General features: G+C 67.0%; 1 protein-coding gene across 2 annotated transcripts in view; it reads right to left on the bottom strand.

The window, feature by feature from the left end:
• Positions 1-342: 342 nt before the first annotated feature.
• Positions 343-26,408, bottom strand: part of ERBB3 (erb-b2 receptor tyrosine kinase 3) — a 37,342-nt gene continuing 11,276 nt past the window's right edge. Inside the window, exons 2-28 of one of the 2 annotated variants that reach the window (XM_073318611.2) lie at positions 22,213-22,364; positions 19,756-19,942; positions 16,992-17,117; positions 15,794-15,859; positions 15,135-15,253; positions 14,714-14,855; positions 14,118-14,231; positions 13,754-13,874; positions 12,635-12,708; positions 12,234-12,324; positions 11,549-11,748; positions 10,897-11,029; positions 10,690-10,780; positions 10,222-10,376; positions 9,454-9,507; positions 8,628-8,769; positions 7,560-7,679; positions 7,275-7,373; positions 6,689-6,874; positions 5,981-6,136; positions 5,535-5,610; positions 5,141-5,287; positions 4,437-4,534; positions 3,770-3,925; positions 3,380-3,448; positions 2,631-2,898; positions 343-2,155 (exon numbers count right to left, since the gene is read on the bottom strand). In XM_073318611.2, coding sequence (XP_073174712.1) covers positions 1,593-2,155; positions 2,631-2,898; positions 3,380-3,448; positions 3,770-3,925; positions 4,437-4,534; positions 5,141-5,287; positions 5,535-5,610; positions 5,981-6,136; positions 6,689-6,874; positions 7,275-7,373; positions 7,560-7,679; positions 8,628-8,769; positions 9,454-9,507; positions 10,222-10,376; positions 10,690-10,780; positions 10,897-11,029; positions 11,549-11,748; positions 12,234-12,324; positions 12,635-12,708; positions 13,754-13,874; positions 14,118-14,231; positions 14,714-14,855; positions 15,135-15,253; positions 15,794-15,859; positions 16,992-17,117; positions 19,756-19,942; positions 22,213-22,364 — 3,905 coding nt within the window. In that variant the 3' untranslated portion in view covers positions 343-1,592. The remainder of the gene's footprint in view (positions 2,156-2,630; positions 2,899-3,379; positions 3,449-3,769; positions 3,926-4,436; positions 4,535-5,140; positions 5,288-5,534; positions 5,611-5,980; positions 6,137-6,688; positions 6,875-7,274; positions 7,374-7,559; positions 7,680-8,627; positions 8,770-9,453; positions 9,508-10,221; positions 10,377-10,689; positions 10,781-10,896; positions 11,030-11,548; positions 11,749-12,233; positions 12,325-12,634; positions 12,709-13,753; positions 13,875-14,117; positions 14,232-14,713; positions 14,856-15,134; positions 15,254-15,793; positions 15,860-16,991; positions 17,118-19,755; positions 19,943-22,212; positions 22,365-26,408) is intronic. The other variant, XM_073318612.2, reaches the window with a different exon arrangement.

The raw sequence follows: 26,408 nt of genomic DNA, 5'->3' as shown, positions 1-26,408 counted from the left end.
TGAGTCCCCCAAGTAAATTTCACTGACATCCCACAGCCTCAAGCGGAAAGAATTCAGAACCCCGAACTTGCTTCATTGGGGGTGGCAAGGAGGGCACAAGTGCTCTGCTCCCTGCAGAGGACAGAAACAATTCAGCAGCCCTTTGGCGATTCCAGACACACAGCTCAGGGAACAACAGACACTGGACACAACAGACAGCGCGGGCCCGTGACAAACACAGAGGCCCTTGTCGGAGGAGAGGAAAGACAGGGGAACGCAGGTTAGAGCCCCGGGCAGGGACGCAGCCCGCGAGCCAGGCCACCCTGCTCCAGCTTTGCACGTGGAGTGAACCACGCCACGAGATTCAGTGCAAAAACATCAACTTCATTGCTTTCCCACGGGCTTGGGGTGTCGTCCCCGCCCCCTGCCCCGCTGGTTACTATCTCCCCAAGCCTCTCATCGGGCACGGCTTCCGCTGGGTGACGGGAGGGGAGGGCAGAGGTTGGAGCCTGCTGGCCTTCCTTTTCTTGGGCCCCCGGCTGCGATCACCCCAAGGCGTGTGCGCTGGCTCTGATCACCCCAGTTTATACTGGTGTGAATCAGGAGTAACTCTGGGGGATCGAGAGCAGACGCCGGCTTCTTACACCAGTGGAAATCGGGTGGAATGGAACAGAGCCCGACCCACCAACTCTCTCCTACGCTGCGCCTAGCTCGGTGGCAGCAAGGGAGGGGGCAGCAGCTGTTGGGGAACCCCTGGTTTGCAGGGGGCCAGGAGAGAGAGAAGGCTGGGGCAGGTCTGCCCAGATCTCTCCCAGCGTTTTATAAAGGTCTATAGCTATTACTCCCTACGTGGCCCTGAAGGGGAAACTGAGGCCCAGAGCAGTGAGTCTGTGACACAGAACTCAGGAGTTCTGGCTCCCAGTCCAGCATTTTACCCACTAGACCCCAAACCAGCAGCCCCCTCTTCTGTTCACTTCACCCCACGGCCCTGCCTGGAGCAGCTCCGGGATTCTTCATATCCAGGTGTAAACAGACCCCCACCCCACTGTTTGCTTGATTGGGGGTGAGGAATGAGGCAGCCCCCTCCTCCAGCTGCTCCCCACCAGGGGCCCTTCCATGCTTGATCCACAGCTGGACCCCAAACGCCCAAAGCACCTATGCTGGGAGCTCATGACAGGAAGCTTTTCCCACGGGGGGGAGGGGAGGACGCGGCCCCTGACTCCCCTGCCCACCTCACCAGACGTAGACATCTCTCCTGCGTCCGTGTGTCTGTGATCCTGAGGCAGAAAGGGGGAGGGGGCTGCCCCCCCCCAAGACTGGTTTGATTTCACAGTGGGGCAACGCATTGCCCCCCAGCTGCCAGAACTAGCCTGCATCCCAGCATGCAGTGGGCCCAGTCACAGGGGCAGGCCCCCGCCCCCGCTGCCCCGTTAAGGGGGCGTTCGCCGTTTCCGCCCAGAGTCGCAGCAGCCTGTAAATACCCGCTGGGGATGGGGCAGGATGTTCGCTCCCAGCCCCCAGCGGGGCTCGTTCGGCGAGGAGCAGGCAGGAGCCCGAGTCCAACGGCCCTGCCCCCCCAGGGACAGGCGGGTTGGGCATGCCCCCATTGCCCCCTAGGTCCGCAGGGCGTCCGCCTTGGCGAACAGCCGGCTGTGCCAGTAGTCAGGGTTGTCGAAGGCGCAGTCCGAGGCTTCCAGGCTCCGCAGGGGTTTCATGAAGCCGTTCTTGGGGCAGGGCGAGCTGGGGCAGCCCGGGCCCAGCCCGCTCCCCGGCGCCAGGATGGCCTCCATCACCTCGTAGCCCTGCTCCTCGGGGGAGCCCCGTGGGACGGCTGCGCTCATGCAGGTGTAGTCGTCCTGCCCGGACCCCGGCGAGCTCAGCACGCTGCTCAGGGACTGGCTGAGCTTGGGCTGCTTGTTCATGTATTCGTAGTCCTCCTCGGCCCAGCCGGCCGCGGGCAGCGGGGTGGTCTGCATGCTGCCCAGGGAGGCGCTCCGCTCTGAGCCCAGGTCCATGTACTCGTAGCCCAGCTCCTCCAGGGAGGCCGGCCGGGGATGCGGGGGCCTCTGCTGGGGCTGCGAGGGGCGTCTGTTCATGTACTCGTACTCCTCCTCCGGCTCCGAGGCGCGGCCCAGGGGCCCGTCCTCCGCAGCCCGGGCGACGCTGGCCGCTCGCTCTGCAGGCGGAAGCCGATGACAAGCCGGCGTTAGGTGCAGCCGGCGGGGGGTGGCAGCTGGAGATGGGGGGGTCTGATCTGCCTCTTGGCCTCTCGCCCGCCTGCCTCCTGTGCAGGGGCAGCCGGGGCACAGCATCCCGGGCACAATGGGAGACAGGAGGCAGCTGGCTCTCCACCCCCTCGGCGGCTTCCTGCCAGAGTCCCCAGTGAGGCGGGAGGGACAGAGTGGCTCAGGGGAAGGGGCACCGAGATTTCCCACCTCCGGCTGGTGGGTTTCCAAGCCGGCATCCAGTCCCCAGCTGCAGCGAGTTTGCAGGGTCTCAGCCCAGGTGGCCTGGTAACTACCACCCCCACAGGCCCCTTCGTGGCAGGGAAGACCCAGACCGCCCCCCCGACTCCCGGAGCAGGGTCCCGCCCGGGGAAGCTGGGGGTGGCAGCATGGGGCCCTGAGGTCGGACCCAGGGGCTGCCGTTACCTCGGCCGTGGAGATCCGGCATGACGTAGCCGTTGACGTCCTCCTCGCCGTCGGCGGTGCCCGCGGACAGGGGGAAGCTCTCGCGCTGGGAGAGGTAGGCGCTGTCACCCCGGGAGCGCAGGCCGTGGCACAGGCTGCCCGGCAGGGAGAGCTCCTCCGTCAGCTCGCACTCCGAGGCCGTGCCCCGGCCCTCCGACGACTCCGACACCGTCCGCCCCACCGACTCCTGCCTGGCCCGCAGGGTCTGCCGGGAGCCCAGCCCGGCGCCCTGGGAGACAGGGGGAGAGAGACGGGGTCAGGGAAGGAGCCGCCGGACACGGGGCTGCACGACAGACCTGCCCCTGCTCACTGCGACGGAGACGGGCAAGACCCACGGGAGCAGCTTTAGCCCGGCTAGTCCACTGCTGACCCCCAGCCCCCTGCTAGCCCAGCTTTGCCCCAGCCAGCTCTGCCGGAGCCCCTCAATCCCAACCCGCAACCCCCTGCTAGCCCAGCCCTGGGCTCCCCACCCACAGCTCCGCCGGTGCCCCTCAATCCCAACCCGCAACCCCCTGCTAGCCCAGCCCTGGGCTCCCCACCCACAGCTCTGCCGGTGCCCCTCCATCCCAACCCGCAACCCCCTGCTAGCCCAGCCCTGGGCTCCCCACCCACAGCTCTGCCGGTGCCCCTTAATCCCAACCCGCAGCCCCCTGGGACCCTCCGGCAGAGGACGTCCATGGGGCGCACCCCCTGTCCGCTGTGCTGGGTACCTGGCGGCAGCTGCTGAGGCCAGTCTGGTTCATGGGGATGTAGCCAGCTGGGGGGCTCAGGTTCGGGCTCTGCAAAGAGAGAGAGGCAGGTGGTGATTGCTCGGCCCAGGGCAGGGGGTCCTTGGCACCGGGACCTGGGGAGACGGCGCGCAAACAGTCTGCCGGACCCCCAGGCGCAGGCTGGGCCGGGGGGTCAGCCCTGAGCTACGACCCATGGAACCGGGTCTCATGCTTCAAGGCCGAGCGCTGCCAGGGTCAGGAAGGAAACCCCTCCCCCACAGGGTCCCCCCCTCCCATCCTTTACAGGAAGGATTTTTAGCCTCCCCGCAGAAGGGCCAGGTTGTTGGTGGGGGGGGGGTACAGGCCGAGGGGGAGGCGGCCATCTCTCACCCGGGCGTAGTCCACACGCTGTCTGGAGGCGAAGAGGCCGGTGGCTGCGTTGAAGGAGCTCAGCTCGTCCTCCAGCTCCAGCTCCAGCGTCTCCATGTCCTCCAGCTCCTTGTCACTCAGGGGGGGCTCAGCGGGGGGCAGCGGCCCACTCTCCCTCTGCACAGGGTGGGGAGGGGAAGGGACACCGCGTCAGGGGCTGGCAAGGGGTTAACGGGGCCCAGCCCCCAACGCTGAGTGGCCAGGGCCACCTTAACGCTTAGCGGGGCAGGATGGGGGGTGTGAGGCAGGGAGGGGGACAGATAAGACTCTTGTCTAGAGCAGGTCTTGCCCCCCCCCCCCCCCCGCAGGAGGGATCCACCCCGCACACCCGCAGCCGAGGAGTGGGGAGCCGGCAGGCTGGGAATGCCCAGCAACAGGATCCCCGCCAGGGGCGGGGGGGGTTCCCTGGGTGTATATGTCAGGCAGGGAGCCCAGAGAGCCGGGCATGGAGTGGGGAGGGGGCAGATGGGGCAGGAGCTGGGATGCTTAAGGCTGGGGCGGGGGGGATTTAAAGGGCTAATGCGCCATTGACCAGGTGGCTCATGGGGGGCGGGCACACTAGGGGCTGGATTGGCTGAGGGCCCAGGGCAGCCCCCCGCTGTAGAACGGCCCGGGGCCACGCACTCACCTTGATGACCAGATAGCGGGGCGGGTCGCGGGCCATGCGAGTGAACTCATTGGCCAGTTCCTTGAAGGTGGGACGGACGTTTTCATCGATCATCCAGCCTGGCGGGGGGCACAGAGGGGTGAGATCCGGCCAGAGGTGAGACCCAGCCCCCCGAACCGCCCCAGCACCACGGGTCCCACCAGAGGGGCTCAGACAGGTGGACGGGAGGGGAGAAGGACTGCCTGGAAAAGTGCATTGGGGCCGGGGGGGGGGGGGGCACGGAACAACGACCTTCCAGCCCCCGCCCCAGGGCTCTGGCCCCAGCTGTGTGGCTCCCTCCCAGCGCTCCCCCTCCACACGCTTGCCCCCCAGCTCACAGCTGTCCCCTGGCACCACGGGGTGACGTCCCTCCCTGCACCCGGGGCATATCGGGGTCAGTGCGGATTGCCGGTGGGGGAGGGGCAGAGCATAGCCCTACACCCCTCCCATGAGTCCCCATGGCCACTGCGCCCCCCCCTCCCCCCAACCCCACGGCCCCAGGCCCTGCTCCACCAGGCAGGACCACTTGGGTGCAACCCGGCCCCTGGGCAGGGCCGATATCCCCTGCAAACAGCCCCCAGGGGCTGGGACGTAAACACCCCGGGCAGGGAGACACCCACGCCCCAGGCAGGGCCCCACCCCACCTGCAGGGGGTGGCAGGGAGACAGACAGACCCAGCAACTCACATTTCACCATCACCATGTAGACGTCGATGGTGCAGATCTGGGGCTGCATGAGCCGCTCGCCCTTCTCCAGCAGGTCGGGCACCTCAGCCAGCCGGATCCCCGTGTAGGGCTCTGCCCCGAAAGTCATCATCTCCCACAGCGTCACGCCTGCGGGGAGGCGGGGGGGGGCAGAGGTGGGACAGTCAGGCCAGGAGGGGCTGCAAGGGCAGGTGGTTGGGGGGAATTCTGCGCTGGGGGGTGTGCACATGGGACCCAGCAGGGGGCGCTGTGGGGAGCGGGGCAGGGTGCTGGCTGGGGGGGGCGGCTCCCGGCTGCTCCAGCCCCGGCCTGCGACGCTTTGCGGGCAGGGGTGGGTACAGGGCGGGTGCAAGGTGGGGGCACGGTGGGCACTGACCGTAGCTCCAGACGTCGCTCTGGTGTGTGTACTTCCCGAAGTGGATGCTCTCCAGCGCCATCCATTTAATCGGAGTCTGTGGGACGAGAGGCGGGGAAGGAGCGTTACCTGGGTGGGGGGTGCCTGGGGGCTGCTTCTGCTTGGGCCAGAGATACCCCTGGGGCCCGATTTCATGGGGCCCTAGGGCTGCTCTGATGCACGGTCTGCTCCCCTGGGAAGAAGAGCGGACCCTGAATGCAGGGCCCCCCAGTTACCCTCCCAATCTGCCCCCTCTGCTGGGGGGGGGGCCAGACCTCTGACACCAGCCCACTCTGGCTGGGGCGGCCCCAGTGCAGCAGGAAGGGGAAGCAACCTTGGGGGACATCCTGCTGGAGTGGACCTGAGGCTCAGCTGGCCCCGGAGCGGGCACGGGGGACGACGATGGGGGCCCCGGGGCCACACCCCACCTTGATCTCATTGTAGAAGTATTTCTTGTCATCGGGGTAGAGCAGGTCGGCGATCCCGAAATCCGCCACCTGCACCTGGCTGGGCGACTTCAGCAGGACGTTGCGGGCGGCCAGGTCCCGATGGACCATGCGATGCTCTTCCAAGTAGTACATGCCCTGGGGGCGAGAGGCGGAGAGCGTGGGGCCGACCCATTTGTGCGTGTGTGCGCGGGGGTGGGGGGGGAGTCGCTTGGGTTTCGTACCAGTGATGGGCAGCAGGCTGGACTAGTTTCACCCACTGTCCCAAAGCTCCACCCACAACCACAGGCTCCTCCCTCCACCCCAAAAGTGTCTGTGACAACACTGATTAGAAGAGGAAGAGTTAACAGCACTGACATGTTCAGAACATCCCTCATTAGGGTTCAGGGTAAATGCCACAGGGGGGATGAACAGGCCAGATTCACCCTCCCTTCAGGGCCGTGGCACTTTGGGAGCAGGTCTTTGGAAGGGTCCCCCGCCGGGTGTGGGAACCAAAGGAGCTGCTACCCCCAGCCCCTGCCCCTTCTCCGCTCTGTCTCCTCGTGCTGCCTGGCCAGCCCCACCCACGAGCCTGGGGCCAAGGACGCCTCACCCAGAGACCAGCTCCCCGAGCCGGGCTCGTGCCCCGCTTTGATGCCGGTGGGAAGGGGACCCCGGGAACGCGCCGTCGAGTGCCGCGGGGCCGCTCACCTTGGCAACCTGCACGCACCAGTTGAGCAGCAGCTGCGGCCCGATGGCGTCCCTGTTCTTGCGCACGTGGTCGAGCAGCGAGCCCAGCGGCAGGAGCTGCGTCACCAGCTGCAGCTGCGGCCCGGGGCAGATGCCCAGCAGCCGCACGATGTAGGCGTGTTCCAGGCTGCCAATGGCCAGCATGTGCTGCAGGGCCAGAGGGAGACGGGAGCCTATTACAGCCTTGGCTCCGCCCCCGGTATCCAGCTCCCCTGTGGAACTCCCCGCCACTGGGATCTGATCCCAGACAAATGAAAATGGACTAGGGGTGACGCCGGCCAGGGCTGGCACCCTCAGAGCCCCCACTGATGCCAGGGGGAGTTTGGGGTACGCAAGGACGGCCTGGGGGTGGGGGCTCCCCCACCCCCTGGTTTCATGTGGCACACTGAAGTGCATCATGGGAGTTTTAAGTCTCGCTCTGAAGCACTGACATTGGTTGCTGATAGGACATCAGAGTGGATAGGCCAATGGGGGGCAGGGCCACTGGGCTGGATGGGCCAATGGTCTGGCCCCAGGCTGGCAGGGGGGTGGCGGGGCCCTCACTCACGTCGGTGACGGCGTGGAAGGTCTGGTGGCCGCTCCGGTCCTCTATCACCTTGATGCTGACGGGGATCTTGATGGAGTCTCCGTCCGGGATCCAGACGCCCTGGCGGGAGAGGAACCCCCAGCGTGAACCGAGCTGGGATCCCAGGGGCTGCCCCGCCCCAGCCCCCACTCAGGGCTCCCCCACGGCCGCGCGGAGACGCCGTCCCACCCGCCCCCGCAGCAGCTGCGGTGCTCAAGCAGCCCCGGAGCCTCCCCGCGCCCCCGGGCTGCAGCTTCCCCCCCTCACCTTGTGCACCGTCCCGAACACACCCGAGCCCAGCACCTTCAGCTTCCTCAGCTCCGTCTCCTTCAAGATCCGGGCCAGCACCTTGTTGGCTTTCTCGCTTGGGTCCAGGGGCTCGAGGCTCTGCCAAGGGAGAAAGATGGGTTGAACCAGTGCTGGGGGGCCCCACCCCTCCCAGACCCCCCGCTGCCTCGATGCCCCTGGCCCTAGTGATTTGTGCCTCTCTCCCTGGGTTACTCATTTGACTTAGGTCACAGGTCAAGACTGAAGAGCCCCGTGCAGAGCTGTGGGGGACAGAGCTGGGACAGCAGGCGGCCGCGGGTGGGGAGTGAGGGGCAGAGCTGGGGGGAGCCCAGGGCTGGGCTAGCAGGGACTGCGGGTCGGGAGTGAGGGGCACCGGCAGAGCTGGGAGGGCAAAGCTGGGCTAGCAGGGGGCCGCAGGTCGGGAGTGAGGGGCAGAGCTGGGGAAGTGGGGAGCCCAGGGCTGGGCTAGCAGGGGCTGCGGGTGGGGAGTGAGGGGCACCAGCAGAGCTGGGAGGGCAAAGCTGGGCTAGCAGGGGGCCGCAGGTCGGGAGTGAGGGGCAGAGCTGGGGAAGTGGGGAGCCCAGGGCTGGGCTAGCAGGGGGCTGCGGATCGGGAATGAGGGGCACCAGCAGAGCTGGGGGGGCAGAGCTGGGAGTGCAGGGGGCCGCGGGTCGGGAGTGAGAGGCACCAGCAGAGCTGGGGAAAGGGGGAGCCCAGGGCTGGGCTAGCAGGGGGCTGTGGGTCGGGAATGAGGGGCACCGGCAGAGCTGGGAGGGCAAAGCTGGGCTAGCAGGGGGCCGCAGGTCGGGAGTGAGGGGCACCAGCAGAGCTGGGGGGGGCATGGCTGGGAGCGCAGGGGGCTGAGGGGTGCCAGTCTTTTCTCTCTTAGCACAAACCTTCCTTTCTGCCCCGTCATCCGAGCGCCCTGCGGCACAAGAACCTTCCCCCCGCGGCTCCCGCCCACTGCCTCAGCCCCGTCCCACGTCCCTCCCCCGGGCAGCCGGGAGCCCTGTTCACAAGGGCTGCGGGGGCTGGGGGGCGTCTCACCTCGCCCCTCTCCAGGTAGCGGCGCATCGCCCGCTTCTTCTGGATCTTCTTGCCGCGCCAGTACAGGAGGGTGAGCAGGAAGCAGGAGCAGGAGATGAAGAGGCAGCCCACGACCATCACCGCTATGACTGTGGGGCTTTTCCTGGGGACGGACGGGGGGGCGGGTGTCAGCGCCGGGCCCCTGCCCGGGCACCGCCCTGGCCGGAGCCCCGGGGGAGCCGGAGCGAAGGGCTGGTGCAATCCCATCCGTGGGGCCTGCAGTGCCCAAGCCCCACCCTGCTTCCCTGGCGGAGGCACGGGAAGGGTCTCGGGTTTGGAAAGGAACCCAAGGGAAGGCAGGGAGGGACGGGGTGGGGAGAGGGGGCGTCGGGGACCACACACCAGCTGAGGGGCTCCCCCTCTGCTGCGTAGGCCCGGGGGATCTCTGGGTCTCTGGAGCAGTCGTGGGGCTGTTCCCATGGAGGCCAAGGGGGCTGGGCGCCAGCGAGACCCAGCCTGGGAGAAGAGGCTGCAGGGCAACTGGGGTCACCACCCCAGGGGGTGCCCCAACCCCACCCTCAGCGGTTGGTTCACGTCATCGCCCGGGCGAGGGGGCCTGGCACAGCTGGGGAGCGGGAGCGGGGCTCTGCACATGTCCCGCTGGGGCCAGGCTGAGAACTGCCAAATTTAATCCACGCAGGGGCCCAGCCCCACCCCTGACCCAGCCCTGCCCCGCCCTGGGTCAGGGCGTCAGGATGGGGAGGGCATTGCCTGTCCCGAGCCCAGCTGAAGGGCCCCCAGGCCGGGGTCAGAGCTCCAGCAAGCAGCAGCCGGCTGCGAAGGGTACCTGGCGACGGGCAGGGGCTCTGTGACGCAGTCCTGGATCTGCGGCCCGAGGCACCTGCGGGAGACAGAACCCGCCGATCACCCCACGGACGGACGGACAGAAAGACAGACAGAGGGGCGCCACGGAGAGCACCAGGCTTATGGGAAGGATGTCAGAGCAGGCGGGGGGTGGGAGCCAGGACTCCTGGGTTCTCTCCCCAGTTCTAGGGGAGTGGGATCTGGTGGTTAGAGCAGGGGGCTAAGAGCCAGGAGTCCTGGGTTCTATCCCAGCTCTCGGCTGGAGTGGGGTCGAGTGATAAGAGCAGTGGGGCTGGGAGCCAGGTCTCCTGGGTTCTCTCCCTGATTCTGGGAGGGCAGTGGGATCTAGTGGATTGGAGCCAGGGCTCCTGGGTTCTCTCTTGGGAGACACGTCCAGCAGAGACCCCGCTGCCATTCACCCTGGGGCTGCACCTCCCCAGGCAGGGGCTGGAAGCGTCAGGTCCCACAGCCTGGGGGCCCCTCTCAGAGCCCACCCGATTGGCTCGGGAGCCGAAAGTGGGGCTCGGCCGCAGCTCCTCGCCTACTCCAAGTCTCAGGTCTGGGGGACCCCGGCTGCTGCTGCTGGGGGGGGGGAGAGGGGTCCTTTGCCCCTTTCCCCACATTCCTGCCCCCCATGTCTGGCCTTGCAGACTCCATGGATCTCAGCCATGCAGCGAGGTCCCTGGGGGGCCGGGCTGCAGGATCGGGGCCTCCCGGCTGTGCCCCGGATGGGGGGGGCTGCTGCTCTCACCCCCGCGTGCAGTTCTCGTGGCAGGGGTGGCACTCGTGGTTGGCGTCCGGGTACTTGTAGATGGGCCCTTGCTCGCCCAGGATGCCCTCGGGGCAGCTGTCCACGCAGTGGGGCCCGTCCTTATACCGGGCACATCGCACGCAAGCGTCGGCGCCCTGGGGGGGCCAGACAGAGTCAGGAGAGGGCTGGGACGGACCCCTCCCCCGCCAGCACCCAGAACCCCCTCTGGCGCCCCCTACAGGGGAAAGGCCCCGTGTCCCGTCCGCTGTCCTGGGGCCGGGAGCCAGGGACCCCTAGGGAGGAAAGGCCCCGGGCCCCATTCCCAGCCCCCCTGAGCCAGCCAGTCCCCCAACCTGGGGCCGGATCAGGGCCGGCGCCCCCTAGAGGAGAAAGGCCCTGGGCCCCATTCCCCACCCACCCTGAGCCGGTGCCCGAGAGGAGAAAAGCCCGGGGAGGGGGGTCACGCACCGAGCCGTGGCAGGTCAGGTTGCCCTCCATCCTCTTGCACTCCGGGTGGCACTGGTAACACTCGCCCTCACGGGCATATTCCCGGGTCGCCCTGCACGAGAGAGTGGCGGGGGGTCACTAATGCTGCCCTCTGAGGGTCTCGCATTCTCCTGCCCCCACTCCCCATGTTTCCACGCAGGCCCCCCCAGGCTCTCAGCTGCCCCTCACCCTTGGTAGAAGCTGCAGGTGGCCACGCAGGTCCCCTCCCGGCTGTAGTTGCGGCAGGAGATGCACTGGTCGGGGCCAGGCCCCCAGCAGCCGTCGCTTGAGCAGAGCGGGTCACACACCTTCCCTTCTTGCACTGCAGGGGAGCCAGGGGTCAGCAGTGGGGTGAGCTCCCAGACCCCCCCCCCCAGCCTCCACTGCTCCCCCTGCCCCATGTTCTTCCACTCTCCCTTTCCCAGATCCGGGGACGGAACCCAGCAGTCCTGGCTCCCAGCCCCCGCAATGCTCTAACCACCAGACCTCCTCTCCCCTCCCAGATCCGGGGACGGAACCCAGGAGTCCTGGCTCCCAGCCCCCGCAATGCTCTAACCACCAGACCTCCTCTCCCCTCCCAGATCCGGGGACGGAACCCAGGAGTCCTGGCTCCCAGCCCCCGCAATGCTCTAACCACCAGACCTCCTCTCCCCTCCCAGATCCGGGGACGGAACCCAGGAGTCCTGGCTCCCAGCTCTCCCTAACCACTAGACTCCGCTCCCCTCCCAGAGCTGGGGATAGAACCCAGGAGTCCTGGCTCCCAGCCCCCCTGCCCCTGCCTCTCACCCCCTAGTCCGCTCACTGCCTGTGACACAGGATCTCGCCCCGCCCCCACACTCACCGCACTTGCCCCGGGGCTTGTTGTCCTTGATCTCCAGGTCGCCCCGGCGGCGGGACAGCGCCCCCCAGTTGATGGTGTGGAGGAAGCAGAGCTGCCGGTTCTCGGTGATGTACACCTTGCCCGCGCTGATCTCCCGCAGCGAGCGCAGCCCCAGAGACGTCACGTTCAGGTTCTTCATGATCAGCAGGGAGAAGCCGCGGCTGGGGACGGACACGCCCGTGTCAGCCCCACGCTGCCGGGGGGGGGCCACTCAGCCCCGGCAGCTTCACGTGGCCTGGAGGGAGCCTGGACTTCTGGGGTCTGTTCCCAGCTCGGGGTCTAGGGGCGCAGAGCAGGGGGCCTGGGGCTGCTCTCGGGTTATGGAGCCTCCCATCCCACTGTGAACTGGGCTGAGACCCGCTGCCTCGTTTCACACGGGGCCACCGGCAGGGGCCGGCTCTCAGCCCCCAACATGTGGGGCTGGGTTTGAACAGATGCCCCTGGACCAAAGGCTCCTGCTCTCCCCAGAGCCCTGAGCCACAGCCCTGCATGCAGGGACTCCGGCACCGCTGGGCAAGGGGCTGGGGGAAAGCCCCCCCAATCCTCTCAGGGCCAGGGGGGCCTTTCCCCCAGGGAGGGGAAGGGCTGGGGGGGGCAGGGTCAGGGGCCTCTCCCCTGGGCCGGGCTGGGCTGGGGGGTCTCTCACTTGTACAGGCTCCGGCCCCCGATGGTGACGAGGTTGGAGAAGACGCTGAAGTTATGCATGTGTTTGGGCCACGACTGGATGTTCAGATAACCTGCGGGGGGAGCAACCGGCGTGTCAGGGACGCCCCCTCTGCGTCTCCAGCCCCCCCCCCCCCACGCTGCTCCCTCACCGGGCTTGGGACGGGCGCTTCCCCCGGCACTCTCCCCCCATGAAGCCCCCTCTTGGCCGCCAGGGTCACGGAGTCGGTATACAGACACCCAGGGCTTCCCCACAGGCCACCGGGCTGGACCCCTGCCCCCGCCCCCGTGCAGTCCCCCCTGCCCCTGCTCCCCCCCCGTTCAGTCCCCCCTGCCCCTGCTCCCCCCCCGTTCAGTCCCCCCAAACCCCTGCCCGTTCCTCACCCGTGATCTCCCGCACCGTCCGGAAGACATTCAGCTTCTCCGGATCCAGGGCCGAGATGTTGCACCAGGGGTCCCTGCGGGGGCAGGGGGGAACGAGACCCAGACACCGTCAGAACCACTGGCCTGATCGGCTGGAGGATACCGCTCTCCCCTGCCTCTCCGGGCTGGGTGCTAGGGGGCGCTGTGCTGCACGGGGCCGGGGGGCCAGCAGGGGGTGCTCTTCCCTGCCTCTCCGGGCTGGGTGCTAGGGGGCGCTGTGCTGCAGGGAGCCAGGGGGCCAGCAGGGGGTGCTCTTCCCTGGCTGCACGCTAAGGGGCGCTGTGCTGCAGGGAGCTGGGGGGCCAGCAGGGGGCACTCTCCCCTGCCTCTCCGGGCTGGGCGCTAGGGGGCGCTGTGCTACAGGGAACCGGGGGGGGCAGCAGGGGGCGCTCTTCCCTGGCTGGACGCTAGGGGGCACTGTGCTGCAGGGAGCCGGGGGGCAGCAGGGGGCGCTCTCCCCTGCCTCTCCGGGCTGGGCGCTAGGGGGCGCTGTGCTGCAGGGAGCCGGGGGACCAGCAGGGGGCACTCTCCCCTGCCTCTCCGGGCTGGGCACTAGGGGGCGCTGTGTTGCAGAGAGCTGGGGGGCCAGCAGGGGGCGCTCTCCCCTGCCTCTCCGGGCTGGGCGCTAGGGGGCGCTGTGCTGCAGGGAGCCGGGGGGGCCAGCAGGGGGCACTCTCCCCTGCCTCTCTGGGCTGGACGCTAGGGGGCGCTGTGCTGCAGGGAACGGGATGGGGGTTCAGCAGGGGGCGCTCTCCCCTGGCTCTACGTGCTGGCCCCAGGGCCGCAGCGTGGGGTTAGGGGGCGCCATCTCTCCCATGAGACATGAAACCGAAGCCCCGCCCTCCTGGGGCCGTTAAAAATCCCCCTTGCCCTTTGACCTGCCGACCCGGCCAGATGCCCCCTCCCGAATCTCTGCTCTTCCAAGGGGTACAAGTTCCCCCCGCCCTGTAGCCCAGCCGCAGCATCGCCGCGCCAGGAGAGCGGGTCCGGGGCAGCGGTGCCATGCACCTGTTAATCACGGCTGTGCCCCACCCCAGGGGGGAGCGCATCGCAGTGCCGGGCAGAGGGGCTCAGCCTCACCCGTTCAGCCCCGTGATGAGGAAGTCCAGGTTGCCCCGGATCTTGGTGCAGTTGATGAACCCGTCGATGTTGCTCGAATCGACTGTCTGGTATTTGTTCCCGACGCCCGTCCCCTCGCAGGCTGGAAGGCAGGAGGGGAGAGGGAATGAGCCACCCGACACACCCGCACCCCATGCCCGGGGCAGGGCACCATGGAAATGCCAGGGCTGCCCAACGCACCATCCAGCCCCCACGGGGGGCAAACAGTTTGTCTGGCCTCTGCCACAGGTCCAGTGAGTTATGAGCAGGGGGGCTGGGAGCCAGGACTCCTGGGTTCTACCAGCATGAGCCCCAGGCTGGACGGCCGCCCCGCACCCCTCCATACCTTTAGGGCAGAGTCCAGGGCACGGCTCACACATCTTCAGGCCGTTCTTCTCCACCTCCATCTTGTCCTTCGGACAGGCCCGCACACAGGAGCTCTGGTCCACCACGAAGTTATCTGCCGGCAGGGGGAGTGGGTGAGGCGAGACCTGACGAGTGGGAAGGGGGGTGGGGGCCGAGCGCCTAGTGGTTGGAGCGGGGGCGGTCTGGGAACCTGGACTCCTGGATTCTGTTCCCAGCTCTGCCAGGCTGGTTGTTGTGCCCTCGAGGCACGCTGCACCCAGCTGGCTCGGTGCCTCAGTTTCCCCACAGGGCTATAATAACTCTGCTCTTTGCAAAGCCCTTTGCCATCCCTGGCTGGTGGGGGGGGGGGCACATGCTGGGAAGGACGATTCCCCAGTGACTTCCCCTCCCCAGAAGGGTGGGTGTGGGGCACAGAGCTGGGGCACAAGACCGCCATGCGAGGGGATCTCACAACAGGGCTAGGCTTAGTTACCCCGCCCCCCAGCAAAGGGTCTCATGGGGGGTAGGACGGCTGGGAACCCCCCCCGCCCCAGGAGAGATCAGGGCGTCCGCGGGGAGCCCCCGGCCCCGGCTCACGTGGGCATTCGGCGACGCAGACGCCCCCGTACTGGTACTTGGTGTCGGGGTTGGGCTCCAGCTGGAAGGTGAGTTTGTTGTAGATCAGCGGCTGGGGGCAGAGCGGGACGCAGGCCCCGCTGTCGTTGAAGTGGCGGCAGGCCTGGGGGGTGGGCAGAGTGTCAGGGACCCCGGCCCAGCCCACGGGGACCGACACAGAGACCCCCCCCGCTGCCACCGGCCTGGTATAGACAGACAGACAAACCCCTGCCCCAGCACAGACAGACCCCCCTGCCCCAGCATGGGCAGACCCCCCCAGCACAGACCCCCAGCATAGACAGCCCCCCCAGTACAGACCCCTAGCCCCCCTGCCCCAGCACAGACCCCCCCAAGCCCCCCTCCCGCAGCACAGCCCCCCCCCCCAGACCCCCAGGGGACGTACGAAGCATTCAGTCTGGCGGGGGCCGGTGCAGCCCCCCGCACACTCGTCATGGCAGCACTCGCTGGGGCTGTGCCCGAAGCAGCGCCCATTGCACTGGGGGGCGCAGATGGTCTTGGTCACTGAGGGGGGAGCAGAGGAGATGGGTGAGGGGGGGGCAGTGGCCTGAGCCCTCTCTGAGCCCCCCCCACTCCGGCCCCATGAGCTCAGCTCCTGAGCCCCAGCAGCCTGATGAACGGTGCCGGATCCAGGTCCCCTCCCTGTCCCCCCCGGCCCAGAAGGACCCCTTGAGTGGATAAAGGGAGCCCTGTGTCCACAGCCCACCCAGCCCTCGGGCCACCCAGGGGGATTCAAACCCACCTCCCCCAAGCCCGGGATACCTGCCCCCTCCCTGGCCCCGCTGCTACCCCTGACCGGCCCCCTGGCTGGTCCCCTGCCCCCTCCCCGGCCCTGCTGCTACCCCCTCCCAGCCCCCTGGCTGGTCCCCTGCCCCCTCCCCAGCCCCGCTGCTACCCCGCCCAGCCCCCCGACTAGATCTGCAGAGCCAGCCCCCGGACTGCAACTTTCTGGTCTCTCTTTGCAAGGCAGAGACCCCCTCTTTGGCTCCCAGCCCTGCCAGCTGCCCGCCCCCCACGCTGGGCAGGCTCCAAGCCGGTACCCACATTTCTGGCAGTCCTCTGGGTTCGGGCCCCAGCAGTGTCTGTCACAGCTCTCATGGCAGGGGGCACCTGGGGGAAGAGAAACGCCCAGCATCAGAGAGGGGCAGAGGGGACGGGGTCTTGCTCCAGTGCCCTCATGTGGGGCAGGCCAGGTGGGCAGAGCAGGGCGCTGGCTGCGATGGCGGGTGCCGAAGCCAGCCCCTCGCATGGGCAGGGCCGCAGCACGGGACAGGAAAGTCGGCCCAGGGCTTGGACCCCCCCCCGACTCAGCTTGCTAATGAGCACTAGGTCGCCCCGCAGTCACCGCCTGCTTCATCGGGGAGCTGCTCCCCGCAGAGGCAGGCTGGAACCCTAGAGGGAGGTGGGACTGGGAGCCAGGACTCCTGGGTTCTATCCCTGGCTCTGGGAGGGGAGTGGGGTCTCGTGGTTAGAGCAGCATCCTCGATTCTTCATTCTGGCAGGCTGGGCTGGACCAGCTCTTCCCTACAGCTGGGAGCCCTGCCAGGCCCTGTTTGCCTTGGGAAGGAGTTTTGGACACTGGCCGTGAGGGCTAATATTTGCAAAGGCGGGGCTGGGTGAGGCGTCACAGGGGGGAACTGAACGCATCCAGGGGTGGAGCAGGATCCTGACTCTGCCTCCCTGTTGGTTTGTGATTCTGGCAGGCCCCACCTCAGACCAGGCGGCCCCATTGTGCCAGGTGCTGCAAAAAGGGAGCAGGGGACAGTCCTTTCCCCTAAGATTCCAGGGAGGAAAGGGAAACTGAGGCACAGGGGTCAAATGACTTCCCCAGGGTCGCCCAGCAGGTCAGTAGCGAAGTTGCAAATAGAACCCACCATTCCTGAGCCCCTGCCCAGCCCCTGTTAATTGACCACATCTGTGCCCATGAAGGGACCCGCCTGGCCCCGGCCCCAGTGGCCCCTGCCTGCATCCTGCAGAAACCAGGGCAAACCTGCCCCAGGGCAGCGCCCCGGAAAGGCACCCAGAGCCCGCGGGGGTGAGAAAGAGAGGAGGGGAGATGGGGAGCCAAGCGGGCACGGGGGGGGGGCTCTTGGCAGGAGACGGAGCACGCGGAGGGCGATTCGGGACCAGATCCTTGGGCTTAAGATTCCTGGAGCAAGGGGAGCCAGGGCTCGGGGGCCGCCACTGGCAGGCCAGAGGTAGTGGGGGCCGTGGCTGGGACCACCCCCCTCAGGACACTCACAATTCCTGCCATTTTGCCGAACCACCGGGTCGATCAGCTGGTCCCGGATGATGTCCCTCCACTCGATAGTGTCCACGTGGCACAACTGCTCATTCCTCTCGATGTCGACCCCGCCCGCCAGGATCTCTGCAGGGCAAGGACCCGCTGGGACCGGGCTCTGCCCTGGGGCAGTGACCCCTGCCGAGCCGCGGCCCTGACCTCCCCCACCCTGGGACTCAGGGAGTGCCCAGAAGCCAGGTGGTAGATTTGGGGGGTGAGGGCAGGCAAAGGGAGGGGGCTGCCACAGAGCAGGGGGCTCGTGCCCCCGTGGCAGGGGAGGGACAGAGCCGGAAGTGGGGGTTGTCTGGGGCCGGGCACATGGAGCCCCACTCACAGCCCTGGGTCCGGGCACCCCGGGAGCAGAGGGTTACAGCTGGCCGTTCCACTGCCCCTCGCAGGAGAGGCCAGCGTCCCCCACCCAAGGGTGGGTTTCCGGCTCCAGGAGGCTCTGCCCAGCCCGGGTTGTTCTGACAGCCGGAGTCGGGGCGGGTGGGGACGGCAGCCCCAGCGTTGGGGCGGGGCAGGCTGGGCGCTTGCCATGGGGTGGTGAGGATGCCGTCTCGGGCTGGAGCGCAAACAGGCTGGCCCAGCCAGAGGGTCAGGCCGGGGCACCAGGGGATGGGAATGCCCTGCCGGGACTGCCCCAGCCTGCACACGGCTCCCCCTCCTGGCACCTGCACACGGGGCCGCGGCAGGCTCCCCCGGGAGTCGAACATCCACGCCCCTCCCAGGCACCCGTGAGCCCCCCGCGGGCTGCCAGGGCGCCTGGCTGCTGATTTGAACTCCTCTCCAGTATCCCAGGGGGCTTTGCAAAGTACACACAAGGCGTGGGGCTGACCACGGGTCCAAGGGGGGTCAGGGCTGCGTGCGGACCCACGGCTGAGCTTTGCAGCTCAGAGGAGGGCTCATTCCCTCCCCCCGCACCCCGGAGTGCAGCCACCCCTGGGTGGGATGACATCTAACCGCGCTGCTACCCGACAGCCCAGGACAGAAAGCCAGGAGAAGTCCAGCGAATAGCCGGACGTGCAGGGGGGTTCGGCGTGGAGCCAGGGAGAGGGGGCAGCAGGCCGGCGCTCAGACCACTGGCTAGGGGATCTCCCACCATCACCTCTGTCCTGTCTCACCTGAAAGGTGAAACCCAGCAGCCGCTAGCCCCCTCCTGAGCCCCCCGCCCCACAGCACCGCCTAGCCCCATCCTGGGCCATGGGGGTCAGCCCTGACGCCAAGGGGGCAACGCCCCCAACTGATCCTGCTCCTTGCTAAACAGCGCCCCCTAGAGCCGATTCACCGTCCACCCCCCACCCACCCCGGGTTTTCCTTCCAGCTCCAGCCCAGCCCGACCCTGCTTCTTCCCACAGCCAAGGTGGATTTGACCTTGGAGCAGCCTCTGCCCCAAACTGTTCACCTGCTTCTGTCCCATCAGGGGGCGGGAAGCGCTCGTAAACCTGCCTAGGAGCCGATAAGGGGATTGATTACCCATCCCGCCGTCCCATTGGCCAGGAGCGCCCATAAAGCGCCCGTTGGCCCCTGGACTTTCACCCCACCAGCCCCCGGGAGGGCACAGGTCAGAGGCGTGTTCTCGGAGGGCTCAGGGACTGGGGGCAGGACACAGAGTGCAGCAACAGGAGCTCACTGGCTCACACTCAGCTCCACGATGCTGGGGACCCCCCCTCCCCAGCAGTTTACGACTGGTACCATCACGGCCCCCGCCTTGGCACCCAGGCCAAGCACCATGAACTGGGCACGGAGAGCGAATGCCCCGCTGGTGAACCCCTCTGAGAAAGGCCCCCCAAAAGAATGATGCTCCATCCTGACTCCACACCCATGTCCCCCCCAAAGCAGAGCCTTGACCCCCAAAATCAGAGACCCCAAGGAACGGCACTAGGGACTTGGCTGTTGCTATCATGTGGAGGGCGCCCAGACACCCTGGTGATGGGCAGCAGCCTAACCCTAGAATAGGTAAGTGGGGGCTGGTGCACGTGAGCTGCTGGTCCTGCAGATAAACACGTGACCTCAGCCTCGGGGGGCATCGTCCCAGCACTGAGCTCACCCCAGAGCGGGTCTGACCCAGAGGGAAACCCTGAGCGCTCAGGTTGTTTGGGATCCCCTGGTGCTTTGGGTAAGAGCAGGGGGATCAGCCCAGCCGAAGTCCAACACGGGGGATGCATTCACCTACCCGACATCCCCCCTGCAACCTCTGGGGCTGCTTGCATCTTCCTCCAGAGCAATTGGTCCTGGCCACTGCCTGGAGACGGGGATGCCGGACAAGGCGGCCCACTGCTCTGATCCCCCACAGCGGTGTTGTGAGCAGCTCCCGCCAGCCACCCCAGAAGTGGCTGCATTTTGCCAGCATGGGGGGAAAGCTCTGCGGGGCATTGGCAGGGCGGGATGCGTCACCTGGAGCCTGCAATGGATTCTCTCCTCCCCCCTGCGAATCTGAACAGTGGCCAAGGATGAGCTCACCGTGTTTATGCAGCCAGCACCATACACGCCCCCGCCTCCTGCCAGCGTGTCCCCGCCCTGCCCTGGAGTGCCAGCTCGAGAGAGGCTGGGGCAGCTCCACGAGCATCTCCGCCAGCCGGGCGCTGGCTAGCGTCAGACGCGGCTTGCGCAACGTTATCCGTTCACTCGGCAGTGGGCTGAGAACTGCCCAACTCGCGTCAGGCGCGGCCACCGGGGGCGGCGGGAGAGCCCCAGGCCAGCCCTGCGGGGCCGGCTGACTCACCCGTGAGCTGCTTGAACCCCACCTGGCGGAGGGCATGCGAGCCATTGGTGTGGTAATTCAGCAGCACGAAGAGGGCGTATTTGTCCTCGTAGAGCTGGGTCCCCCGGATGACGCGCAGGTTCCCCAGGGGCAGGTACGTGAAGACGTTCATGGCGATGAGGACGTAGCCCGTCACTTCCCGGATGGTCTGGAGAGCCGCGGAAGAAAGCGCTGTCAGCCCCCACCGCGCCCAGACCTTCCAAGCTCCCTCACCCAGCGTCAGCACGGCCAGGGCCTTCCAAACGCAGCATGCCCCTGCCCAGCCGCGGGACGCCAGGACGGACGGAGCGCAGGTGTATTCCCAGAGCAGGGAGAGAGTCCCCCGCACGCACACGGGGGCACACGCACACGGGGGGACACGCCTCCGGCATATTTGTGCAACTTGCAATGCCCCCCTGCACACCACAGCCAGCCCTGGTCAGCTTCCCTCTCCAGTTCTCCTGAGCTCCCAGCTAGGAAAGAGACTCTCTGGGTTCTGCCAGCTTAAGGCCTTGTCCCCGCCGGGGGGGCGTTGGGGCCGGCACCAAATTATTATGAATTGCTGTGACTGATCTGAATGAATGTGGCAAGCATGAGTCTGGTGCGGCTTGGTAGGTTTGAACTTGCGAGAGGATTCTGGGAGCCGGGTTCTCTTAGTATTAGATCAATGAGGAGAACAATGTCTGGAAATGCTGAAACTGCATTGGAATTAATGGTTGAAAACGGCTCCATCAGCCTGTATGGTTTCAACATCGAACTTTGGAATATATCAGCAGGGGACCAGCTCACAAAGTAAAGAAAACGTAATATCATGCGATCAGTGGGCTTGGCGCAAGCTAACGTTGGTCAAAATGGCCACTGTGGATGGCATCGTGCTGAAAGCTGAAGTGAATGATTGATGGGAGAGTAAACGTGGATTGCGCTTTGGCTGGCGTCTGTTCTACAGCCCCCCCCCGCCTTCCAAAATATTAATTGAAAAAACTCGTCATACATGCCCACAAGTTCTGGAGCATCTGGCTCCTTTGAGAACAAAACAGTACAAATGCGAAGCAAAGTAAATTAGTGAAGTTAGTTCCCCAATTAGCATATGAAGGCATTGTAAGACAGAGGGCTCAGGGCAACTCCGAGGGATGTTGGCGGGATTCTACAACAAAAGGGCTCAGGGTGACCAGACCCTGCTTCAGGGGACCCTTGACAGACCAAGTACCTGCGAGGAGGAAGAAGAGAAAAAAAGTAAAGTCTCCCTCTAGGACTGGTAGCTCGGCCTGCTTTGTTTGCCACTCAGGATACTGCGTAAGGCCAACATAGTTACTGAGAGTTGATGCTTGAGAAGCCGAGGCGTAGGGGAAAGATGTGTGCTGTGTAACCTTAACGGCTTGCGTGATTCTTCCCCATCTAAGGGACGGTGCATTAAGCATATTGGGCTCCGAATTCTCACTGGTACCAGTAGCATCTGCCCAGCTGTGGGCCATGAAAGATCCATTTCAAAAGGGTTTTTTACACCAATGCAGCTCACCCCCGTCCCCCCGGAGCAGACAAGGCCCAGAGGCTCCAAGAATTCACCTGTTTTCCTGTTCTGGGGCCCAGCTCTGTGGGTTGAGGGGGGTTTCAATACAAGGGGACGGAGACGAAGTGCTTTGGGGCTGGCGGGTGTCCCAGAAGCTCCGGGTCTCTGCACTCCGAACCTGGCTGATCCTGGCGCTGCCCCCTCCGCCCCGCCCCCCCGTGCCCCCAGGAGCAGCGGTCAAACCGCCAGGGCCTTGGAAGTCCCTAAGTTCACGCCTGCGTGATCCCCGTGCCCGGGCGACAACCTGCACCTGGGAGGATTTGCACATGTATCCCTGCTTGCACACACGTGTGTCCGGACGTTTGCACTTGCCCGTGTGCTCTTCCAATCCCACGGCACACGGGTGGCCCCAACCCGGCCTGATTGCTCCCAGGGCAGTTTGGAGTCTGAACCGCCCGCTCCCACCAGTGGGGACTAGCTCCGGGCTGCCAGGGGGCTGGGGCACCGCTGTGCTAAGCCAGATTCACCAAGGCAACGACCCCGGAGCATGTCTGCGTCCCCAAGCCGCAGGGCAGCACAAGAGAACGGGCTGGAGCCCAGCTCTGCCTTTTGTACCACTGCACCCCACGCTGACGCTCCCCGGCCCCGGAGCTCCCAGATCCCCCGCCCTCCCTCCTGGCCCCCTGCACGGCGCAGCACGGGGCGGGGGGCGGCACGCCTGCTCCCGCCCGGTCCCGTGCTGCCAGCTGGGCACGTCAGAGCAGGTCGCCAGCTGGCACGGGAAAGCAGGCCGGGTGAGTAAAGATTCCCACCTGGCAGGCAGACGGGATGGGAGGGAGGAGAGAGCAAAGCACCCTTTCATCCACAGCACCCCCTTCTCCACCCAGCCGTGCCCGTCCCCCCTCGCCAGGCGGCACAGCCCCCGCCCTCACCTGCAGGAAGGACAGGTTCTGGCTGTGGTCGATCAGCACAATCTCCAGGTTGCCCATGACGATCTCGCAGTTGTTGTACATCTTGTGCAGCGTCTGGTACTGGTGCTGGGCATCGCCCGTCACGCTCAGCCCGTTCAGGGTCCCCGCACACACTGCAACGAGGAACGCGCGGGCGTGAGAGCCACGGAAGGGTTAATCACACACTTGCCCCCCACCCCGCTCACAACCCGCCTGCTGAGCCCCTCCTGGCAGGACGCTGCCGGGCAGCTCCCTAGGGGGGAAACACTGTTGCAACGGCCATTCTCTTCAGCACCAGGCCTGGCTGCTCAATCTCACGCCAGGACAGAAAGCAGTCGGGGGGGGGGGGCTGGCTGGGCTGCTCTTTCCCCCTCCATTTCGCTGGGTGCCCCCAACCCTCCTTCCCTGGCTGCCTTCCAGCGGATACTCCCAGCCAGGCCCTTTCTGGGCCTTTGCCAACCAACCCAGGGACCCAGCCCCACCCTCCTGCAGGTAAACAAATGAGGAGCCATTCCCCTCCCCCTCGCAGCACCAGAAAAGCTGCATTGTGACACCAGCCGGGGGAGGCAGCGCTTGGGATGTGGCCAGGGGGCAGCCGATGCCAGCAGGCGGCAGGGGCTAGGGGGCACCTCAGCCAAGCAGGTGATGGACCTGATCCTGCCTTGCCGTGGGGCCAAGGCCCACGAGCTGCCTCCCGCGACGGCTCCCGCGCTCCCGGCCCTGGGCCAGGCCATCTGCCCCCGGCCTCTGCCACCCACCGTCCTTCCCGGGCACTGCTCAGGCGGACGGAGCACGGGGAGGGCACCAGCCTTGGCACCCAGGACACCTGGGTTCACTTGCCAGGGCGGCCACAGACAGGGGGCGCGTCCGTGGGCGCCTCTCTGGGCCCGACCTCCCCTGCTGTGCAGTGGGCTCGAACGCAGGCCCCTCACCCCTGGGTCCCGGCTGCAGAGGGGCGAGATCAGCGCCTCCCAAATCGCGCGAGCTTTCCCCACCCCCTGGGGGGTGCCGAACCGGCCCGGGCGCTTCTTGTGCAAGGGAGCAAACAACCAACCCGCCTCGCGTGCCCCCAGGGCTGGGCGCTGTCGGCTGGCGTCACGCAGCTCAAGCAGCCCTGGCTGGGGGCACCCGGCCCGAGTCAGAGACACCCCGGACCCCGGCCGTGGCCTCCAGCCCGGGCCTGGATGCCGGGCTCTGCTCCCAGCACGGGCAGGGCAGCGGGGCCAGTGGTTAGAGCCAGAGCTGGGAGCCGCGTCCAGCTCTTGGCTGGGACAGAATCGAAGGGAAGCCCAGGCACCCCCGTTCCCCCCGTTTTATTGTGGGTTCATTACAACCCCCCCACAACTCCCTGCCCCCTTCCTCTCTCCTCTCCTCCCCTCCCCCCCAAGCCCCTGCCCCTCACCCCCCATGCCCTGCCCTCCCCACCACCCCTCCTCCCCACCCCATCTCCTGCCCCCCTTTCTCTCTCCACCCCACCCCCATCACTGCCCCCCAACCCCCTCAGCCTCCCCCCGCCCAGCTGAACTTTCCATCATCTCTGACAGTCCCTGCAAAGGTCAGATGCCACCTCCCCCCCGCCTCCCCCCCAAGTGCAGAAGAATCGGCCCTTTGGGCTGGGGGCCGGGCGGCCCTGCCAGCTCCAGGGAGGGGGCGGGGGATGCACAGGGGCTCCATTGTGCCCGGCCCAGCAGGATGCAGCCGCCTTGCAGATTTGGGGCGTATCTGCTCCCCAGGCTCCGAGGGGCCCTTTGTGCGGCCAAGGGAAAGGGGGGGGGGAAGGGCCCCAGGCATGTTCTGCCTTTACAATAGGGGGATTATCCGTGGGGAGGGGAGCACCGCCCACCAGGAACAGCTCCAGCTATCAGCTCCTGGGGGGGCTGCCCCCTTACATCCGATTCCCAGAGCCCCCGAGCCCCCTGGGGGGGTGATCCCTGCCCACTTTGCCCCTCCCAGGGGGGTGATCCCTGCCCCCCCTTCTGTTTCCAGTGTGGGGGCATCCCTGCTCCTCCCCACCCCCCAGAGATTCCTGCCCCTGCACCTGGGGGGGGGAAGGAGTCAGGAGAAATGCCCCCCCCCCGGGCATGTGGCCAGCCACTGGGGGCAGATCCTGCCAAACCCTTTGTGCTTCTGCTGCCCCCCAGCACAACCCCACCACAGAGCACCACCAAAGCTCCACGGCACCCCAAATAGCCCCCTAACCCCCTCCCAAGAGCCCTCCAGACAGCCCCCCCAGGCCCATTCCTGGCAAATGCCCCCCTACACCCCAAGCACCACCCCCAAGCCCCCCCAGCAGCCCCCCTCCAATAGCCCCCCACTATTCCACACCCCTGCTCATCCCGCTCTATCCCCACAGGCCGGGGCAGTACCCGCCAGCTCAGCAATGGGGGGGCTACAAGAGCCCCCGCCCCCCCGCCAGGTCCAGTGGCATTCGGAGCCAGGCTCAGGCAAGGAGCTGCTCCCCCCGTCACCCCCCCCCCAGCCCAGGTCCAGACAGGAGGCTCCAGGCCAGGGTACAGGCCCATCAGCCAGACAGCACCCGGCCCTTCCTGCCCGATAAAGGCTGGGGGGAGTCGTTCGGGGGACGCTCCTGGCTTCCCTGGCCAGCCCAGCCCCCCCCGCCCCCCGAGTCCTTCCTGCTGGCCCAGTCCAAGGCCGGTACCAAGGGGCCAGACGAGACTCAGACAGCCTGTGTTAAATAGGGTCTTTGTCTCCGGGCTGAGATAAGGGCCCCCCTTCCCGGCCCCCCCAGCCGCCAGGAGAGGCGTGCTTCAGCACAGAGGGCTGGCACCAGAGGAGATGGATAGAGCGGGACCCCCCCAGGGGGTTGGGGGAGACAGGGGTGGGGCGGATGCCCCGGTGATGCCTGCGGCTCAGGAGGAGCATCCAAGCACAGCCCCCCACTCCTCCTCTTGGCCCCCCCATACGCCCCCTGCCCCCTTGTCACAGGCGTGAGCAGCTTGGGGAATGGGGCCCTGGGCCTTTCCCCTCTTGGGGGGCTGGCTCCAATCCGGCCCCAGGGTGGGGGGCTGACTGGCTCACGGGGGCGGGGAATGGGGCATGGGGCCTTTCCCCTCTGGGGGGCGCCGGCTCCCATCTGGCCCCAGGGATCTGGCTTGCTCAGGGGGGGCAGGGAATGGGACCTTTCGTCGCTGTGGGGTGGGAGTCGGGTGCGGATGGGGCAGGAAGGCGAGAGCCCCAGTTGCTGCCCGACCCCCCAGACATGGCTGGTGTTTTAACCCTTTGTGCTCTGCTGCCCTGAGGGGCTCCAGGGATTTTTTAGCCCTTTGCTGGATTCCCCTCCAGGCTGTTCTGTCTCCCCCAATAGCCCCCCCGTCCCCCCGCCTCACTGGGCAGGGGGGACACCAGAAAAATGCAAGCCCCTGCCCCCCGCGGCGGGGCCCAGGGGAAGAAAGCGCCTTTAACTCGGTTCTGATGACCCCAGCTCAGAGCCGGGGGGCGGGGGGCGGACAGGGGGCCCACCCCCCAATGGGAGCGGGGGATGGGCCGTGGTGAGTGACAGGCGGCAGCCGCCCCCCACCCCGGGCAGCTGGGTGGTGGGCGTTTAAAAAAAGATTCCCAGCCGCATGCCGGGGGGGGGGGGGGGGCGGGGGGCCCGCAGGGCCAGGCCCCTGGGTGGGGGAGGGAGCCCGGCCAGCCAGCCAGTCCGGGGGACACTGTGGGGAGCGACCAGCCCCAGACAGAGACCCCCCCCCAGGGACAGACAGACAGGCCTTGCCTTGCAGGTTCAGTCCCCCAGGGCCTGGGCACCCCATTGCCCCCCATTAAAGGGGTCTCCTGTGTCTAGCGCAGGCTGCGGCTCCTCAGCCAGGCGGTGGGGTAACAAAGGGCCCCGTTACCTGCTCCCCCCCTCAGGATCCATCAAACCTCTGACCCCTCCCTCCCCAGCTTTCCTTCGAGTGCAGCCCCCCGGCCACCCCTCAATCCTGGGCTGGGCCACGCCTCACTCCCAGCCCCACACCACTCCAAGAGGGCAGGCAAGGGGGGGCCTGACACACACCCAGTGTCCTCCCCCCCATGATGCAGAGTGAATGGAGGGATCTGGACCCTGCGGGAGGCCATTCAGGGGATGCCAGAAACGTTCCCTCCCCATCACATGGAAATGGGGTGGGGTGGGCCAGCTCCAGAACACGTGGCCTGCAGGACACCAGCCAGAGAGA

The sequence above is a fragment of the Lepidochelys kempii genome, chromosome 20 (assembly GCF_965140285.1).
Source record: "Lepidochelys kempii isolate rLepKem1 chromosome 20, rLepKem1.hap1, whole genome shotgun sequence".
Lineage (NCBI taxonomy): Eukaryota > Metazoa > Chordata > Testudines > Cheloniidae > Lepidochelys > Lepidochelys kempii.
This window is presented reverse-complemented; position numbering and strand designations above follow the sequence as displayed.